We start from the raw sequence: 15955 nt of genomic DNA on the forward strand, positions 1-15955 counted from the left end.
AAGTATGCTTGGGGTCATTGTCCATTTGGAAGACCCATATAAAAGTAAAATATAATTAAAGAGCAGCAGTAAAATAACAATAGCAAGGCTATATACAGGGTGTACCGGTACAGTCAATGTGATGAGCTTTGAGGGCACTATGGTGTTGAACACTGAGCTGTAGTCAATGAATAGCATTCTCACATAGGTGTTCCTTTTGTCCAGGTGTGAAAGGGCAGTGTGGAGTGCAATAGAGAGTGCATCATCTATGGATCTGTTAGGGCGGTATGCAAATTGGAGTGGGTCTAGGGTTCCTGGGAGAATGGTGTTGATGTGAGCCATGACCAGCCTTTCAAAGCACTTCATGGCTACAGACGTAAGTGCTACGGGTCAGTAGTCATTTAGGCAGGTTACCTTAGTGTTCTTGGACACAGGGACTATGGTGGTCTGCTTGAAACATGTTGGTATTACAGACTCAGACAGGGAGAGGTTGAAAATGTCAGTGAAGACACTTGCCAGTTGGTCAGCGCATGCTCGGAGTGCACGTTCTGGTAATCAGTCTGGCCCTGCGGCCTTGTGAATGTTGACCTGTATAAAGTTCTTACTCACATCGGCTGCGGAGAACGTGATCGTACAGTCGTTCTTTTTCTCCTGCGAATGACAGGGATGGGTGCCTATTCGGGTGTCTGGAGTAAATACCTCTCGTCCGACTCATTAAAGAGAAATTCTTCATCCAGTTCAAGGTGAGAAATCGCTGTTCTGATTTCCAGAAGCTCTTTTCGGTCATAGGAGACGGTAGCAGCAACATTATATACAAAATAAGTTACAAAAAATGCTAAAAAACGAACAAAATAGCAGTTGGTTAAGAGCCCATAAAGGAGCAGCCATCCTCTAATGTGCCATCTTTATGGCATATGCCTGTAAATATAATCCTTAATGTGTCACACATCATAAAACGAAATCAGCCAAAAGCCAATAAGAACTAGTCTTTCAAAACCATTATTTTAAAATCTTTGTAAAGACCCAATCCTTTGTGGAGTGTGACCCCTTGTGGACTATTAAAGGCTGCTATTTGATGATGCTCAGTGTGGTTAAGCTGTGATACCAGCCAGATAACACCAGATCCATCCACTGCAATATTAGACGTTTGTTCAGGTCCCCGGGAGATGACATGTTCAGCCTGGTTTGGCTCAGGTCAGGGTTGGTTCAGTAGTGTGACAAACCCCAGGTAGCCTAGTGGTTAGTGTTGGGCCAGTAACTGAAAGGTTGCTAGATCGAATCCAAGCTGACAAGGTAAAAATTCTGTTGTTCTGCCCCTGAAAAAGGCAGTTAACCCACTGTTCCCCAAACTCAGTCCTTGGGACCCCAAGATGTACACTACACAGTTGATTCAAATAATCAACTAATCATCAAGCTTTGGTAATTTGAATCAGCACAAAACGTGCTCCCCTGGGATCCTGTGGACCGACTTTTGGAAATGCTGCTATAAGCTACAGATAAGCATTGCCAATTCAAGCACATGTACTTTATAGACTTGAGGAAACAATGAACAAGACTGACTCTTGCGCTCTGAAAAATAACGGTCTTTATTAACAAAGGCATTAATGATTCTAATAGTTGCTTTGCTGTTAAGACTGTTAGATACATATTCAATGGGGCTTGGCTGAAATAAACAACAGTATCCGTCTCCAGTTTATAAATACCACATCAACAAAGTATAAATTCCCTAATTGATTTTTGACATTAATTTAATATTTCTCTGTTGTGGCTTTAAGCATGACACTTCAAACACACACGTATTCAAAAATCACTCACATGTAAAATGATGAACATGCTGATAATGAAGATGGTTTGAATTCAATTCACTAACAAACCACAAAAAATAAGTAATGAAAATTACAAATATAGAACAGATATGTACATACATTAGATTTTGTACCCACAAACACCTTTTCCTGGTTTAATTAATGCCACATTATTTGGCACATTTAATGACCTACAGTGGCTCAAAAGGAACTCCATCTGGTTTCAAAGTGTAAATATTTAAAGTGGTATTCAGAATCCTTGGCCTGATTAAACCAGACTGAATTCTGGGTTCAATGGAGTGCAGCAATCAATCTAGTTCAACAGGCTAGATTTCTAGGGCCATTTTATTTAGGCAGACTGGGGCTACATCTCAATAACCTACAGTAACTTCCCTCATCTGTCTGCACTGTTCTGTTTTGAGAACAGGAGAAAGCAATATGGTTGACCCATACCAGGCTTTCATCTACGTAGCTCCTTCACCTCAGTGCAGAAAGGACATGATGAAGCCACTTTAAAAATCAAAACAAATTTAAAAAAAATAGTGAATCTGATAGAATTGAATAATTTGGTTATTTAAAAAAGCTGAATAATGATTTTAGGGTTTGTGAGCACTAAATGGTAGTAAACATCTTATGGTCTGGCTGCTGGCATTTAACCAAATGTCGCACTGACTGAAGAGTTGTAAGACTATGGGGCGTGGGGGATGGAGATTCATCTGCAATGTGGTAGATCTAAAGCTATTTTTCCTCACAGCTAAAACATTTCCTAAAGCTCATAACAACGTTGAAGAATAGAAGAAATCCCTAGCTGCGTCTTAAATGGCACCTGGTTCACTATATAGTGCACTACTTTTGACCAAAACCCTATGTGCCCTGCAGCATAACACCCTGCATCCCACTGCTGGCTTGACTCTGGAGCTAAGAAGGTTTGGTCCTGGTCGGTCCCTGAATGGAAGACCAAGTGGTGTTGGAGGGCCAGTAGGAGGCACTCTTTCCTTTGGTCTAAAAATGGTGTGTGACTGGGGACATTACCCTGTGTAAGGTGTCATCTTTTGGAACTGATGTTGAACAGGTGTCCTGACTCTGTGGACACTAAAGATCCAATGGCACTTATGGTAAGAGTGTTAACCCTGGTGTCCTGGCTAAATTCCCAATCTGGCACCTCTACCATCATGGCCACCAACCATTTCCAACTTCCAATTGGCTCATTCATACCCTTGTAACTATTCCCCAGGTTGTTGCTGTAAATGAGAATGTGTTCTCAGTCAACATACCTGGTTAAATAAAACGAAAAGTCATACACTATATAGGTATATATAGGTGCCATTTGAGACCCAGCCTGTCTGATACAGTAAAGCTGATTAATCTAATGATTTCTGAAGCGCCTGTAAATCTGTGACACTAATGCTGCGATTGGCATAGCGAGACTGACAGTCTGTCTTCCACATTTCAATTGATATACACTATTAAATGATTCAATCATATAGTACACAGCTATATTTTCCCGGACGTTTAATTCAGCATCTCATTTCTTTTGAATGTCACAGTGATAAGCCATAGAATTCTCAAAATAATAACAAAGACTTCTGAAGGAGGAATATTAAAAAACTACACTGAACTAAAATATGAATGCAACATGTAAAAAGTGTTGGTCCATGTTTCACGAGCTGAAATAAAAGATCCCCCAAATGTTCGATACGCACCAAAAGCATATTTCTCTCAAATTGTGTGAACAAATTTGTTTATATCCCTGTTAGTGAGCATTTCTCCTTTGCCAAGATAATCCATCCACCTGACAGGTGTGGCATATCGAGAAGTTGACTAAACCGCATGATCATGACACAGGTGCTGGAGACAAAAGGCCACTCTCTAAAATGTGCCTTTTTGTCACAACACAATGCCACAGATGTCTCAAGTTGAGGGAGCGTGCAATTGGCAATGTCCACCAGAGCTGTTGCCAGAGAATTTAATGTTAATTTCTCTACCATAAGCCACTCCTTCGTTTTAGAGAATTTGGCAGTGCGTCCAACCGGCCTCACAACCGCAGACCACGTGTATGGCGTGGTGTGGGTGAGCGGTTTGCTGATGTCAATGTTGTGAACAAGTGTCCCATGGTGCCGGTGGGGTTATGGTATGGGCAGGCATAAACTACGGACAACAAACCCAATAGCATTTTATCGATGGCAATTGGAATGCAGAGATACCGTGACGAGATCCTGAGGCCCATTGTCGTGCCATTCATCTGCCGCCATCACCTCATGTTTCAGCATAATGCGCGGCCCCATGCCACAAGGATCTGTACACAATTCCTGGAAGCTGAAAATGTCTCCGTTCTTCCATGGCCTGCATACTCAAACATGTCACCCATTGAGCATGTTAGGTATGTTCTGAATTAACGTGTATGGACAGCGTGTTCCAGTTCCCACCAATATCAAGCAACTTCGCACAACCATTGATGAGTGAGACAATATTTCACAGGTCAAAATCAAGAACGTGATCAATTCTATGCGAAGGAGATGTGTTTGTGCTGCAGGCAAATGGTGGTCACACCGGATACTGACTGGTTCTGATCCACGCCCCTACACTACATGACCAAAAGTATGTGGACACCTGCAGGCAAATGTGGACACAATATCATTCTAAAATCATGGGCATTAATATGGAGTTGGTCCCCCCTTTGCTGCTATAACAGCCTCCACTCTTCTGGGAAGGCTTTCCACTAGATGTTGGAGCATTTCTGCGGGGACATGCTTCCATTCAGCCACAAGAGCATTAGTAAGGTCGGGCACTGATGTTGGGCGATTAGGCCTGGTTCGTAGTTGGCGTTCCAATTAATCCCAAAGGTAGTTGGTGGGGTTGAGGTCAGGGCTCTGTGCAGGTCAGTCAAGTTCTTCCACACCGATCGACAAACCATTTCTGTTTGTACCTCGCTTTGTGCACGGGGGCATTGTCATGCGGAAACAGGAAAGGCCTTCCCCGAACTGTTGCCACAAAGTTGGAAGCACAGAATCGTCTAGAATGTCATTGTATGCTGTAGTGTTAATATTTCACTTCACTGGAACTAAGGGGCCTAGCCCGAACCATGAAAAACAGCCCTCAACCATTATTCCTCCTCCACCAAACTTTATAGTTGGCACTATGCATTGGGGCAGGTAGGGTTATCCTGGCATCCAGATTTGTTCGCCAGACTGCCAGGTGAAGCGTGATTCATCACTCCAGAGAATGCGTTTCCACTGCTCCAGAGTCCAATGGTGGCGAGCTTACACCACTCCAGCCGACGCTCGGCATTGCTCATGGTGATCTTCGGCTTGTGTGCGCGGCTGCTCGGCCACGGAAACCCATTTCATGAAGCTCCTGAAAAACAGTTATTGTGCTGACGTTGTTTCCAAACTCAGTTTGGAACTAGACTGTCCTGCAACCAAGGACAGATGTTTTTTACGCGCTACAGCACTCAGCAGTCCCATTCTGTGAGCTTGTGTGGCCTACCACTTCGCGGCTGAGCCGTTGTTGCTCCTAGACATTTCCACTTCACAATAACAGCACCTACAGTTGTACCGGGGATGCTCTAGCAGGGCAGAAATTGTACGAACTGACTTGTTGGAAAGGTGGCACCGTCCTATGACAGTGCCACGTTGAAAGTCACTGAGCTCTTCACTAAAGCCATTCTACTGCCAATGTTTGTCTATGGAGATTGCATGGCTGTGTGCTTGATTTTATACACCTGTCAGCAACGGGTGTGTCCACATACTTTTGTATATATGGTGTAAGTGACTAACAGATGCATATCTGTATTCCCAGTCATGCGAAATCCATAGATGAGGGCCTAACGAATTAATTTCAATTGACTGATTTCCTTATATGAACTGTAACTCAGTAAAATCTTTCAAATTGTTGTATGTTGCATTTATATTTTTGATCAGTGTAGTTGAAATATAGGTTTCATCCCAAATGGCACCCTATTTCCTATATAGTAAATAGGGTGCCATTTAAAACATACATATAGACAGAATAATAACAGAAGCATGGCATTTTCCAGCAATGGACAAATAATGGTATTAGTGGTTGGTTGTTGCTTGCCTCTGTTCCTGCCTTGAAAATACATTGTAGTAAATACAGATATTCAGTCCTTGAAAATCTCCTTTCCTACATTTTCATTTTGATGTTCCAAGATCTGTTTGTGCTGAATAGCCAACTCCCATGGCCGTTGTCATGCCACAACACAGATCTGGGACCAGGCCATGTTAGTTACGTTTCCCTTGCAACACATTTACAAGTCAGAATGGGGGGAGAGAGAGCGCCAGCTTAAGAAATATAACAAAAGACAAACGTTTGTAGGCACTCGGATGATATTGTTTTCCCAAAAGGTCGTATGATAAGCGGGAACCTCAGTTATATAAAGTTGTAGGGGCTGAGGGGGAGGGGCTTGTAGAAATCACATCATCCAATCACGATTCCATGTCGTCTCCATCAAAGATAGGTGGCTCAAAATCGCACACCGCCTCATAGGTCAACCCTGTGAGGAGACGAGAGAGAAGAGAGAGATAAATGTGTGCTGAGGGTGTTTCTGTTCCGTCTGTGGGGTTGGGAACAGAGCAGATAAAAACACATTTATTTCGCAAGATGGACAAAACATTTTGTAACAGTTTACTTAAAAAGGAGAAGTTAGCTTTTTTTTTTTTTTTAACAACCAAACCTCAACAAAAATGTATGTAAATAGAATGTTATAGAAGGGTCCAGACACCTTTTTTTGCGATTTCACTTGTTGAGAAACTTACCGCAACAGTGATTCATTTCCTTGTCCTCGTTGTGCAGTAAGTAAGCTCTGAAAAACATGAACAAATGCTCCAAAAACACCCAAGTACCTCCTTCTAGAGACGGAAACACCCTGTATAGTGATGCAGATCTTAAGATGTTGTACTTATGAAATTGTCATTCCGAACTTATTCCACAACAAAATGGAAGATAATGTTGTGGATAAAGTTCAGAATGACAATTTCATGTGTGCAACATTATACTGAGAGCTTTTCCGTTTCTGTTTTTGGAGCCGTTGTTCATGTTTTTTTTTAATAGAGCCCCCATACCGCACAACGAAGAAATTAAAATCACTGGTTGGGGTACTTTTCTCAAAAACAAGTGAAATCGCAAAAAAATAATGTGTCTGTACCCTTCTATAACATTCCATTTACATAAAACAGATGGTCCTAAAAATGATAAATTATCCTTGAAAGCATTCAGGTATGATGAATGCATTGTGATGCCTTTGCAATGCATTTGCTGAGCATGTATGACCCCTTTAATAATCTCATGATTCCTGTCCATTTAATTCTACATACGTTTCCATTCCTCGATTTCCAGCTCACGGCTCTCAAAGCTCTGGTCGTAGGGGTCAGCCTCAGGCTCGTCATCAGGGTCGTGGTACTGGGAGAAGTAGGGGTGGGCCAGAGCCTCGGCAGCCGTTATCCTCTCATCTGTGTCCAGAACCAACATCTTCTCCAGCAGGTCCACAGCTACAGGAAGCAGAACATCATCAATATTAATAGGGTCAGTTCGGACTAGGATCAGTGACAGGCATTGGCTGCCCTCTGCTGGAAAGTTGTTTTTTACAGACAGACCATGAATGGAGAGCGTAAGGACACAGATAGAACAATGAGCCAGATATTTCACCGGATGTATAAATGTGAAGCATCCGGGTTGGCGTTTCCACTCACTACCAAGTAACTTTTTGATTGGTTTTCATATGCGCAACGTCCCCCACGCTTCCTCGTCAATTTGCCATGCCCCCACCCCCACCTCCAATTCTGACAGTCGTTTCCCCACTAAAGGCTGTGGTGGATGGAGGACCAAATCCATGAGGCAGAAGCCCTGGGTCTCAGAGCAGTGGTTGTGGAGGAAGACAAGAACGTGATATGGAATGGTGCATGCGACCTTGTCTTCGAAAGTCCAGAGAGCTGGTTGGGGAAGACAGGGAGAGATATTTTGGCCTCAGTCCTATACAACTCCAAAACCTTTGTAATTGTTGTGGATGAAGTCCATATGACCTACATATGGTATATACAATGACCAAGAACTGTACTTCGACGGTATAGAATGGCACTGCGATGAATACATGTAATGTCGGAATGTAAATGACGCACCAGTGAATGAACGTTTTGTATTTGTAGAAATGTAATGAGTAAGAAGTGTTTGTTTGCATGAACTGTTCGCATAATAGGCCTATAAGATATCGAATATTCTAAATAAAGTGATAGAACTGCATCATGAATGACTCAGTGACAGGAAGCACAACCGCCAAAGAGACACTACAGAAAGTACTTTTATTGGATTCAACTATGGGAACCCCTCAACATTTTCCTATACAAGAACTAGCATAGTAATCAAATGTGCGTCAAAATCTTTATATTGTTACCAATTATACATTTATTCTGAATGAGGATGGGAATTAAGAATTTATAGCCTTTTTATGACAGTCAGTGCTAACAATATCTTTCTGTAGAGGTTAGGGCTCAAAATGAAAACCTTTCAGGCGAGTTTCAGCAAACTTAGAGAAGTGTGTTCCTTGGTGAAAGAAGATGAGATTACTATATATGAGCACATGATGTTCAAAAGTGGCATCAGTCCACAATTATTTGAGTGACAGAGTTATACATAACCCATGTTGAGAAGGCATCCCTTACACTATAGGTTATAGCCCATGTTGACTGGCTATTTTACTAGGGGCCATCGCCACTCACAGATAGTGTCTTCAAAATGAATCAATGTAGTCCAATTTGTAAGTCGCTCTGGATAAGAGCGTCTGCTAAATGACTTAAATGTAAATGTAAAACCAAAATCTTTAATGACATGGAATCACTGGTCACTTTAATAATGGAACACTAGTCACTTTAATAACATTTATATACTGCTTTACTCATTTCATATTGTCATGACTGTCCTGAGGATCCAATGGGTCAGATCAGCTTGGCAATGGATGACAGTAACCAGATCTTTTCACCCACAGAAGAGGGAAGGAGGGAGCTGCTGCCGGGTTGACAGCTCACACCCTTTCGTAAATTAAAGGAGAGGAAATCTAGGGTCTCCCTTTCCAGTATTAACCAAAGGAATGTTCCTTTGTCTACACAAACAGTCTTCCCGCCGAAACAGTTTCTAAAGCGAATACTGGAACAATATTTCTAACATAAGAAAGTGGGGAATGGCCAGAGATGATCTTTAGAAAACGAATGTCATATAGGTGGTTATTTTGTGATGTCATCATTAAAAAGGTTAAAAAGGAAAGAATGTAACTTGAAAAGTTTACACTACATGTATGAAGTCTCCATCCTTAACGTTGTATATGAAATATGAAGAAAAAAATTAAGATAAGAATGTAATTTTAGGAGCCATAAAATTATTCGTCTCCTATAAACTGTGCCCAGTAGGTAGCCACACCCCGAGGTCAGCCTGACGGAACCGTCCTTGTCTCTGAGTGCATAAAAGTATTGGTAAAGAAATTAACATGAGACCGGAAAAACGTGAAGAGGTAGCTACACGTTTGAAATGGTTGGCACTTTGAACCTCAACACGAGGTGAAGAAAATAAACTCACCTCCCAGACCAGGAAAGACGGGGAGCTGCAGCCCATGTCTAAAGTGTTCTGAAATATGAATATCAACACGAGGAAGAGGCGAGAAGCTCACCTCTCAGCCATTTACTGGTACAGCTGATTAGCTGTCCTAAGTCAAGTATCTAGAAAAGCAAATATAAGTGGGTCCTCTGTACTACTCTTCTCAAATCACCGTAGTACGCTACACTCTCATCACCCAGTGGTAACCATCGACACGGCTGGCTAGCCTATCTTCCAAGAAGCACCTTCCAGAGTGAACAACGGATGGGACTCCTTTTGGACAATCGGAGCCTTACAAGCGTGCCGCTGAAAGGCCAACCCATCACCCTTCCTAAGGAGGGCTAGTTCCGACAGAGATAAACAGAGAACGAAGGCATTCACACGTAAATACTTTCATGATTTCTTACTTCAAACGGGCGGCGGTTCGTGTACAAAGTAATGATTACTGTGAGAACAGTTTCTAAAAATGTATCAACGATAAGTAGCTTTTTCCCTCACGAAATATTTAAAATCGGGTAACAATTAAACACATTTAGTTGATAAGATAAACAACAGCCATCAGATTAATGAAAGTAAAGTCACGACAACATATACAGTATTATACTGTATTTTAGTCAATGCCATCCCAACATTGCTCATCCTAATATTTATATATTTCTTAATTCCATCCTTTTACTTTTAGATGTGTGCATTGTTGTGAAATGTTAGATACTATAGTGTATGTACAGTACATTCGGAAAGTATTCAGACCACGACTTTTTCCACATTTTGTTACGTTATAGCCTTATTCTAAAATTGATCAAATTAATGTTTTCCTCATCCATCTACACACCATACCCCATAATAACAAAGCGAAAATAGGTTTACAAAAATAAATAAATACCATATTTACATAAGTATACAGACCCTTTTCTAGCTCAGGGGCATCCTGTTTCCTTTGAACATCCTTGAGATGTTTCTACAACTTGATTGGAGTCCTCCTGTGGTAAATTCAATTGATTGCACATGATTTGGTCGATATAAGGTCCCACAGTTGACAGTGCATGTCAGAGCAAAAACCAAGCCATGAGGTCAAAGGAATTGTCTGTAGAGCTCCGAGACAGGATTGTGTCGAGGCACAGATCTGGGGAAGGGTACCAAAATATTTCTGCAGGATTGAAGGACTCTAAGAACACAGTGGCTTCCATGATTCTTAAATGGAAGTAGTTTGGAACCGCCAAGACTCTTCCTAAAGCTGGCTGCCGGGCCACACTGAGCAATCGGGAGAGAATGGACTTGGTCAGGGAGGTGACCAAGAACCTGATGGTCACTGACAGAGCTCCAGAGTTCCTCTGTGGAGATGGTAGAACATTCCTGAAAGACAACCATCTCTGCAGCACTCCACCAATCAGGCCTTTATGGTAGAGTGGCCAGACAGAAGACACTCCTCCGTAAAAGTCACATGACAGCCCACTTGGAGTTTTCCCAAAAGGCACCAAAAGACTCTCAGACCATGAGAAGCAATATTCTCTGGTCTGATGAAACCAAGATTGAACTCTTTGGCCTGAATGTCAAGCGTCACGTCTGGAGGAAACGTGGCACCATCCCTACTGTGAAGCATGGGAGACTAGTCAGAATCGAGGAAAAGATGAACGGAGCAATTACAGGGATATCCTTGATGAAAACCTGCTCCAGAGTGCTCAGGACCTCAGACTGGGGCGAAGGTTCACCTTCCAACAGGACAACAACCCTAAGCACACAGCCAAGACAACGCAGGAGTGGCTTCGGGACAAGTCTCTGAATGTCCTTGAGTGGCCCAGCCAAAGCCCGGACTTGAACCCGATCGAACATCACTGGAAAGACCTGAAAATAGCTGTGCAGTAACGCTCCCCATCCAACCTGACAGAGCTTGAGAGGATCTGCAGAGAAGAATGGGAGAAACTCCCCAAATACAGGTGTGCCAAGCTTGTAGCGTAAAACCCAAGAAGACTCAAGGCTGTAGTCGCTGCCAAAGGTGTTCAACAAAGTAATGAGTAAAGGGTCTGAATACTTATGTAAATGTGATATTTCAGCTCTTAATTTATAAATTTGCAAAAATCTCTAAAAACTTGTTTTTGCTTTGTCAATATGGGGTATTATGTGTAGATCGATGATGACTTTTCACGCACGACATTGTTCAATCAGTGGAAGTCCTATGTGCAAAAACAGCTTGTTGATGAGAGACGTTCAAGGAGAATGGCAAGAATGATGCAAGCTAACAGGCGGGCCACAAACAGGAAAATAACAGTGCAGTACAACAGTGGTGCCCAGAACAGCATCTCGGAACACACAACTCGTCGATCCTCCATCATCGTTTAAAATCTCCAGTTTGGGAACATTTTGGTGTCCCAGTAGATTACAACGGCGATGGACAGAGTGTTTAAGGATAAAATGTTAACAGTATGTCGCCACAGTCAACGAGAATAGCTTATGCAGCTGCCAACACAAATATGTTGACACATTTACTCCGACATCACGCAAATGAACATCCCCACTGCATTCAAGCAGCTGATTCTGACCAGGCCAAAGAAATTACAAGAGCGATAGGTAGGCTGTTTATATTTTTTTAGTCTGTGGTTTAGAATAGGGGGTTTCAGCACCTCGTGAAAGTGATCGAGCCATGTTATGAACTTCCCTCTTGCACCCATTTCAGCAAAATGGTAGTACCCGCTCTATATAAGCAAGACAAAGCCAAAGACTTAAATGAATTGGCCAATGCACCCTGTATTGCACTTATGTAACAGTGACAGGCCATCACATCACACCAGAGTGGGAGAAGTACCATGCTACAGACACACGCCCTTTATGAGTCACAAGTGTCCATCTGGCATTGAAGGAAAAATCCACTAGAATGGCACTCTAACTAGTAATTACTAGTGGGCAACTCATCTATCATCCTGAGGAAATCGCTCCCACATGCCTCTGTTGTCACTAAGGAAATTACCTTTAACAGCATTTTCTGCAGTTAAATGCAACAAAACATAATTTAGAAAAAGCAATCCATGCAAATGACATGAATGCATCCAACTGGTATTTGCTGGTAAATTCCCACCTCACACATGGTTATAAATGCATCAGAGTGGAAACTTGAGAACTGATTTCGCGTTGATAGCAAGCTAGCTAATGTTAGCGATACTAGCTAATAGTGATGGAGAAAAAAAAGATGCACTAGTTACATATCGGGATAATATTTTTGACTACATATAGTACCGTTTTGACAATATCGCAATATAATTTGAGCTAGTTTGCTGTACCTGATCCAAAACGCCAGGTTGCAGTTCTCCATTTGTTTTAGTGTAGACGGGTTGTTATAACATTTTGAAAATGTTTTCCTAATCCGAAGGTTTGCGTTAGCTAGCTGTGTGTTTGCTTATCCCGGAAGAGCTGACTGGAAGCGAAAGGACTGGTGCAATCCTATGTAAAACAATAGATTATGATTTGTTTAATTCAAAACAGTGACATCCAACCAGCGTAATAGAGTGCCGCCTTGAAGTCTGAAGGTACAGCCCCTCCATTATCAACGTTTCGTGCTGACACATCAAAGCAGCCGATACAGCGTCTCAAGTCAGGAAGACTTTAAGAGCTGGATGTCAGCCAGACTAGAGGAAGTGTCGGAATGCTGTTATATTCAAAGTATAAGATGCTTTTTGAATATGGCCACAAGAGGTCATCAGGTGGTGACTCCTTTCTTTCTTTATCATCACAAATTGATTACATCTTCGGGTCTAACTTACATGTGACCAAGTGTTTTGAGTGTAGGATCATGATTCCAACATTACCTTGTGGGTTGGCACCGATGAACACGTCAGAGAAATTCCTCTTGGGCATCTGTGGCAAGGAGTTGATGTAGTTCCTGGCCTGTCAACCAACGGGTGTGAAGAGATCGGAAGGAAGAGGTCAATAGAACCCTAACCTAATGTACCAAGACTAAAATAAACGCCTGAGCAGAGTTCCCACATCCAGTTTTCAGCAGAAAAGGAAGCTAGGTTGAAGATAGCTTAAAACTGGATGCATCCGGTTGTTGGCAACTCCACTAAGGGTGATTGAACCCAAACAAGACTGCATCCCAAATGGCACCCCATTACCTATATATAATTATAACCTATATAATCCACTACTTTTAAACCACGTCCCATAGGTCTCTGGTCAAAAGTAGTGCACTATGAAGGGAATAGGGAGCCACAAGATGCCCACCTTATTTTTGGTTAATTGGACCCGTTTCCTAACCCAGATTAATGCTACTTATTCTGGGCAAAAAATCATGATCAAGTTGTCTTAATCTTGGTTTGGGAAAGTGGCCACTCATTTTGTATTCAGAAAGTAATAATTACGATTAGCACTAGTTGGTACCATATCAGACACAAGGGCATGTCCAAATAGCACCCTACTCCCTGGGAATAGGGTGCTATTTGGGACAAGGACAAGGATTAGAGAGGCCCTCATCAGAAATGTGAGTAGATTTATTCAGAACCATATTGGTCTGAACAACATTGGCAAGTGTGGATTAATTATAAGCACCAAGGGTTTAATTGCAGATTTGAAAGAAAGCAGTAGGAGAAGAAAGAGTTTTATAACCGAGTAGTGTATATTTATTTGATTGCAGTACTTATGTAATGTAGCTACGATATACTCAATCAGTTCCAACTTCAAAAAGAGGAACTGCAATTCTGCTATTTTCAGGTCCTTCTTCCCTTACCACTCATCAGTTGAGTGTTTCAATTCAAACCAATTCTGGCTCAGGCAAAATGTTTGTTAGTATGCAATGTTAGGTATATTTATGCTTTATAACACTCTTATGGCAAACCAAACATTATGAGGCAAGAGAGTAGTTGCTGCTGGACTTGCATTCACGTGCAGCAACCACTCAGTGGTTATAGTAAAGGGGTGTGGGTAGTAGAAAATAGAAACCTACAACTCTAAAAAAAGCGGTGACTCCAAAATATAAAATGCAACATGTATTGTATGTTTGTCTACTTCCTTATAATATGGAGGCAAATATCCTCTTAGGGAGGTTTTAATATTGTGGCCCTGGGCATGTGGCTCTGCTCTCAGCTAGATGTAAGGGAGGTGGTTTGGTCTAATCAGGGTTGGGGTCAATTTGGTCAACTCATGAAGTAAAATTGCAATTTTCAGTTTACTTCCTGAATTGCCTTTGAATTTACCCCAATCCCGGAGCTAACAGTCTTGTGGCGTGCAGGTTCGAGGACCCAGGTTTGAATCCTGGGTTGGACCCATAGAGAATGTATTGAATAATTTGGTCCTGCTCACCTCGTGGCTGGGCATCCTGCTTATTAGAGAGACTGGGGGCGTTCCTGTCAGACGCATTATCTGCTGAAGCTGGTTTATATCTATCAGGTATGGGTCAAGGGTATCAGTACAGACAGCAGTATAGCAGAGACATTAACAAGCAGCTAGTCAGTGGGAGACCTGAAGACTCACGTTAGCACCCCAAGCTAATGCATAGCCCAGGCTTTAGCTCAGTGGGCTAACAGTCTCCCAGTCAATAGGAGACCGGAAGACTTGCGTTTGCTCCCTGAGCTAAGGCCTGGCTCTCTGGCCTAGGCTTTAGCTCAGCGGGCTAACAGTCTCCCAGTCAATAGAAGACCTGAAGACTTGCGTTTGCTCCCTGAGCTAAGGCCTGGCTCTCTGGCCTAGGCTTTAGCTCAGCGGTCTAACACAGTTTCCAATAGGAGTTTTATGGTATGGCTCAACTCCTAAGAGGCTCTGCAAAAAGGTAATAGTCCCATCTTTGGAAGGGAAGGCAAAAAAAGAAAGAGGGTAAGATTGTATAGGCGTGTGTAAGCAAGATTGGGAACATGCTTCAGGTTATGATAGAGAAGAGAATAGTTTCAATTAGTCAGGAAAAAGTAAAGTTAATCAAACATAGGAGTAAAACCCGAACTTTGAACATATGTTAATTTATGCAAGTGAAGAAGCCGTATTCAAATCAAAACGGGTCTTGCATTTGACCCCATCTCACAAAGAAAGACTTGAGAGGATGTGAACAACAAACATAGCATGCTTTAAAAATGGTAGTTGGTGTTGAAGATTATAAGAACACACTTCATAAATAAAATGTAAAAATCATCACATTTTTGCAAATTAAGCAACAAATGACCTTGCAGTATAGTAACTGTGTGTATAACTCACAGACTCTGAAGAGATTTTCATCAAGAGCTCAGGCTCTGGCATCCCGACGAGCAGCATTATTAGCTTCAACTGATCAATGTCTAACAGGTACCGTGTGTAAAGGAACAACAGGAGCTGGAAGGGGAGAGGAACCGGCAAGAACTACTGACCTGTCTTCAGGTCAGTATTTGTTGTCTTAAAAATAACTGAGCTGTGCTTGATTGAGCTTGCCTGGCACAATGGAACCAAGAACAGTCACAAAAACCACCCTGGGACATTGAATAAATCAAATGTAACATACTTGTATAAACTACACTGAGTGTACAAAACATTAAGGACACCTGCTCGTTCCATGACCGACTGACCAGGTGAAAGCTATGATCCCTTATTGATGTTACTTTTTAAATCCACTTCAATCATTATAG

At 42.1% G+C, this 15955-nt stretch overlaps 1 protein-coding gene across 2 annotated transcripts in view; it reads right to left on the bottom strand.

Annotated features, from left to right (window-relative positions):
• Nucleotides 1-1546: 1546 nt before the first annotated feature.
• Nucleotides 1547-15955, bottom strand: part of LOC139542159 (mitogen-activated protein kinase 14A) — a 51898-nt gene continuing 37489 nt past the window's right edge. The window contains exons 9-12 of one of the 2 annotated variants that reach the window (XM_071347251.1): nucleotides 14670-14749; nucleotides 13181-13259; nucleotides 7118-7291; nucleotides 1547-6297 (exon numbers count right to left, since the gene is read on the bottom strand). In XM_071347251.1, coding sequence (XP_071203352.1) covers nucleotides 6230-6297; nucleotides 7118-7291; nucleotides 13181-13259; nucleotides 14670-14749 — 401 coding nt within the window. In that variant the 3' untranslated portion in view covers nucleotides 1547-6229. Of the gene's footprint in view, nucleotides 6298-7117; nucleotides 7292-13180; nucleotides 13260-14669; nucleotides 14750-15551; nucleotides 15632-15955 lie in introns of both variants that reach the window. The other variant, XM_071347250.1, reaches the window with a different exon arrangement.

Source organism: Salvelinus alpinus, chromosome 17 (genome assembly GCF_045679555.1).
Source record: "Salvelinus alpinus chromosome 17, SLU_Salpinus.1, whole genome shotgun sequence".
Classification (NCBI taxonomy): Eukaryota; Metazoa; Chordata; class Actinopteri; order Salmoniformes; family Salmonidae; genus Salvelinus; species Salvelinus alpinus.